This window comes from Mesitornis unicolor, unplaced genomic scaffold (assembly GCF_000695765.1).
Source record: "Mesitornis unicolor isolate BGI_N332 unplaced genomic scaffold, ASM69576v1 scaffold9187, whole genome shotgun sequence".
Taxonomy (NCBI): Eukaryota; Metazoa; Chordata; class Aves; order Mesitornithiformes; family Mesitornithidae; genus Mesitornis; species Mesitornis unicolor.
Window position 1 is genome coordinate 254,228 of NW_010198686.1, and position 4,514 is coordinate 258,741.

Below are 4,514 nucleotides of genomic sequence, written 5' to 3' on the forward strand. Positions count from 1 at the left end.
GTACACAGATTTCTCATTGGTTGCATGGGCTGTACCTGTGGAAATAAAAGATTTGAATTTGGAGCTTGTTCAAAGATTTTTCTCTCCTCTGCCTTGCCTTTTCCATTTTTCCTTATGCAGACCCATTCAAAACAACAATGTTTGGTCAACTTCCTCAAAGAAAACAGAGCTATCACTTACTCCATTTGTAATTTTTAGCATGTTCATTTTTTTCATACCTAATTTGAGGTGATTGTAAGTGCCAACAATTGTAAGTGCCAGAAAAAAAATAAAAGAATGAGCACTGATAGATTCTCAAGTAATCATTAATCTAAACATTCTTTCCTGGTAAGAGTTGATACAAAAATTGCTTTTAGCAACTCTATCTGCATTGTTTGATCATTGCTAAGCTGATCCTGTAGAAATTTACTGCAGTTTAAGTGGTATTTCTAAGACCAGTGTCTTGCTTGCTCATGGAAATGGTAGACAAAAACTGATACATCTAAGTGCATAAAACTTGGTGAGATCAATTGTCAAATACTGGGTTTTTGTTAGTATTTTATAGCTATCTCCTTTAGTGTAGTGCATGTTTTAAAGTAAAGAGACACTTCCAACACTATTTTATATTAATACAGAGAATTAATGTGTAAATATTTTAAATACTCACTGATTTGTTGAATGTCTCAACATAAGCACCCACACTAAAATTGTGTCCAATGAATTACAATATTGAGGTATTTAAAAGTGGAGGAATGGCAAAAAACTGTAAGTCTGATACTGCTTCTACTTATATATATTAATACTACTTTACAGAAGTGCATAGTAAATAGCAGGTCCTTACTGCACATTCAGTTAACTTACATGGCATTTGCAGGTGGAGGGTGATTTTTACCAACAAATGAGGTTTGATTGTTACATCTCTGTTAGTTGTACTGTGTACATTTCGAACAAGGAAAGATGAGACCTTGAGTTCATTTTATATATAACAAATATCCACTAAAGTCACGAGGAGAACTGCTTTAAATTTTGACTCTGCTTGACCAAATGTCTAATCTTGGAAATCCTTATTCGCTCAAATATCAGAATATGAGAAAATTTGTTGCTTGCAGCAGGGCTGCTTAATGGAGGCTGAAGGTCTGTGAAATCAGAGACTAGGCTAGGAGAACCAGAATTACCAATTACTTATTTTAAATATTGCTTTTACTTTTCCCTGAAGCTGATACTACTTTTAACCCTGCAAGCTTGTCCAGTCATGAAGAAACAGGAGTTGGTGATTTACAGCTGCCTCTCAAATCAGCAGGGAAACCCCGATGTTCCAAGAAAGCTCATATAAGAGATACTAGTTAAGACGTCTCTTCCCCACAAGAGGAGTTTCATCAGCCAGTCGGGTATTTCTGCGTCATTGGCTAGGATGTTCAGCCCTGGAAAGGAAAAATAAAGTTGCTGCCATTGTCCTGCCCAGCAGGTCATATCCCTAAAGCACAATTAATGTCAAGGACTGACACAGCAGTTGCCTGAAACCCAGCCTTCCACGCACGTTCAAGAGGCAAAAAGGTTCAAAAAGAACATGTTAATAAAATCTTGTCAAAACTTTGGAAGTTGCATAAAATAATAACTGGGAAGAAAAATGACTTGCAAATAGAACCATTTAAGTGGAATGTATTGCCTTGCTATGTTGGACATAGATTTATTAATAATAGGAGGGGGAAAAATTGAATATTTGAGGTGCTATTTACCAAGAGAAACTGAGCTGTCCCAAAGCTTTTATTAATCTGATTTGCAGAGTATCCACTACCATCAAGGGACCTACTAAAGTTGTTTTCTTTAAAGCTGATGTGAAGAGGTCAATGCAAATAGCGTTGTGGATTACACTGTGAGAAGATGACAGTCCTTTTTACCATATGGAGAGAAAGCTGAATTATTTTGTTTTCTTTTTCTGGTTATTTATTAAATGAGGATCATGCTATACAGGTATTCCCTTTTCCTCTCCAAAGGAAATGAAGTGTTACATCATTTTGATTCATCTAAAGTAATAATTATTCTGTCTGCCTACAGCTCCTAGGCAGTCAAATACTCCAGTCTCTAGGGCAATGACTTGCACATCAGAAAACTGAAATGTACCTGCCGGGATACCTCAGACAAGTCACACGTGTCTTTGTGTGCTTCTTTTTCCATCTGCTTTCTTGCTTTCATGCTGAGATGGTGGTCATCCATCATTACTTGCTTGTGGAGGGGACACTGAAAGACATGGCTGTGGAAAGTAAACTTGCTCCCCTGAAAAGCAAATACATTGACAATTCCATGAAGTTTTGTTTCAAAACCTATTGTGATTTTTGCTGCTGCGTAAATGGTTATCTGAAAGAGACGTTTATGTTTGTCTCACTTTTCTGCCAGTGTTTTTTGTGTTCCTGTGTCAAAAAAAGGTTTTAGCTACAGTGCTTTAATATGTAACATTCAGCACATATCCAGCAGGAAAAACAGGTTATTTTGTTCAAATACACTGTTGACTATTCTTAGTTACCTTTATAATTACTTTTAATTAAAATTTCAACTTAGCCAAAGCAAATATGACAGAAGAAAGAGGCAAAATTAGTCAAACTTTTGTGATTCAGTGTTTTTGACATCGTTCTACAGCAGACATACAGCACCACTCTGGACTGAAACATTACAAAATTTTGTTCTTTTCTCTATATCCATGTCAATTCATGCAGTGCTTTAAACAAGTGAATCCATGCTTTAAGCACTAAACCAAGTCTCAGTGTTCAAAAGTAAACATATTAAAGTCTCCCCTGCAGAAACTCCTGCTGTGAAACAAATTGAAAATCAAATAAAGCATTGTTTTCTAGAATAAGAAATAATGTGACTCTTTTCTGAGTTGTACTGAATTGGTTAATAGCCACCATGTTAGGAAAGTGCTAATTTCCCCAGCTTGGGGGTATGTGTGTGTATGTATAGTTATCTCCAAATCAAAAATGCAGTAATATAATATAATGTACCAAAAAGAGGCCGCTTACACATGCACTAAACCTGACTTTGTCTTTCTGCAGGCCATGTGGCTGATGTTGCAAACAGATGAGCCTGAGGACTTTGTCATAGCTACTGGGGAGGTCCACAGCGTCCGTGAATTTGTGGAGAAGTCATTTAAGCACATTGGGAAAACCATTGTGTAAGTATGAACATGAGACGGCAGCCGCGGGTTGAATGTTTCTAACCTGCTGCATTTGCTGTGATACAGAGTATTGTTTCTCTACATTCTTCTTTTTTCCCCCCTCACTTTCAAATTTTGTAACATGTGAGACCTTCTAGGCATGAATGACTGCCGTGGCAGATATATCTAGTGTTGCCCTCTAGATCATAAGAAAAAAATGTAGGTGGGTGTGTCTCAATTTTTTATTCAAAGTCTTCATTTTCTGTTCTCTCATTCACTCCCCACCTTGAGGGACAGTTGTCCCTTCAGAGATAATAGTACCAGGTTGCTACTCATCACCCTACTGCAAAAGGGGATTTTCTGCCCAATATTCTATTTTGTGCGCCCAGATTCTCTCCAATCTCAAGAGGTGACACCTGCCAACTCTGTTCTTTCTCTGTGACAGCCCATCAGCCCTACAACAAAGATTACGTAGCAGTCCACTCTACATTCCTATTAGCTCTTCTCCTACCAAGCCATAAAAATGTTAAGCAGTGGGTGCAGAATGTTTACAATGCATATTCCACATAGTTTGATTGAAAATAAAAAATTCCTTCTCGAGGCCATATAATAAAACCAGGATGGCTTGGTGAGTGCTTTCTGTAATTTATATTTTTATTGTTTATTATTTTTTCAATTTCCCTCCTTCTGTATCTTCTCTGGGCCCCATGCATCAACATACCAATCTCAGCTGGAAAAGGGAGAGGAAAGCCAAAGGCTCTTCCATGACGCTAGCGCCAAGGCTGTTCCTCAGGCCATCAAAGTCACTTGTGCAGCTGGTGAACTTTTGACAGGGCCAATAAGTTTTACTTGGGAACAAAAACTTGACAAATTCAATAAATATGCAGAAGTGCACAGATATATACAATATTATTTGAACAGCCAGTGGGTGGCTGGGGAGGTAATAACATTTTCTCCCCAATGATTTTTTTGTCTGGTTTCAATTTTTGGCATCAACTTCCAGAAAAAATTCTGATGGAGGAGAGAGAGACTGTATAAATAGAATTCCTAGCCCAAAAGCTGAGTTTTGGGAATAAGTTTCTCTCCATATTTTTGGTGTCTCTGGATAGCAAGATGTCCCTGTGTGATCACACATTGTCCCACATGCCTTAACAGTAGTGAGGTTCGGTTGGGTAAAGGGGAGGTATTAGAAGCTCTAGTAATTGCTTTATCTTTCTTATTTTTCCCCCTTTTGCTATATCTTTGCTTTTTGGTTTTATAAACTAACTCTCCCTAGTAAGCATTGATATTAATATGCTGTGGATTCAGTTGTTCCATATAAGTAAGAATTCTTGTAATTTTGAGAACTATTTTGTTACTGTCTAGTGTTGTTTGCAAAAGCAAGAAT

General features: G+C 37.4%; 1 protein-coding gene across 1 annotated transcript in view; it reads left to right on the top strand.

Annotated features, from left to right (window-relative positions):
* The window catches only part of GMDS (GDP-mannose 4,6-dehydratase), a gene marked incomplete at its 5' end in the record, with an annotated part of 171,921 nt that extends 168,772 nt beyond the window's left edge, over nt 1-3,149 (top strand). Inside the window, one exon of the mRNA XM_010189225.1 lies at nt 3,027-3,149. Coding sequence (XP_010187527.1) covers nt 3,027-3,149 — 123 coding nt within the window. The remainder of the gene's footprint in view (nt 1-3,026) is intronic.
* Nucleotides 3,150-4,514: the final 1,365 nt, after the last annotated feature.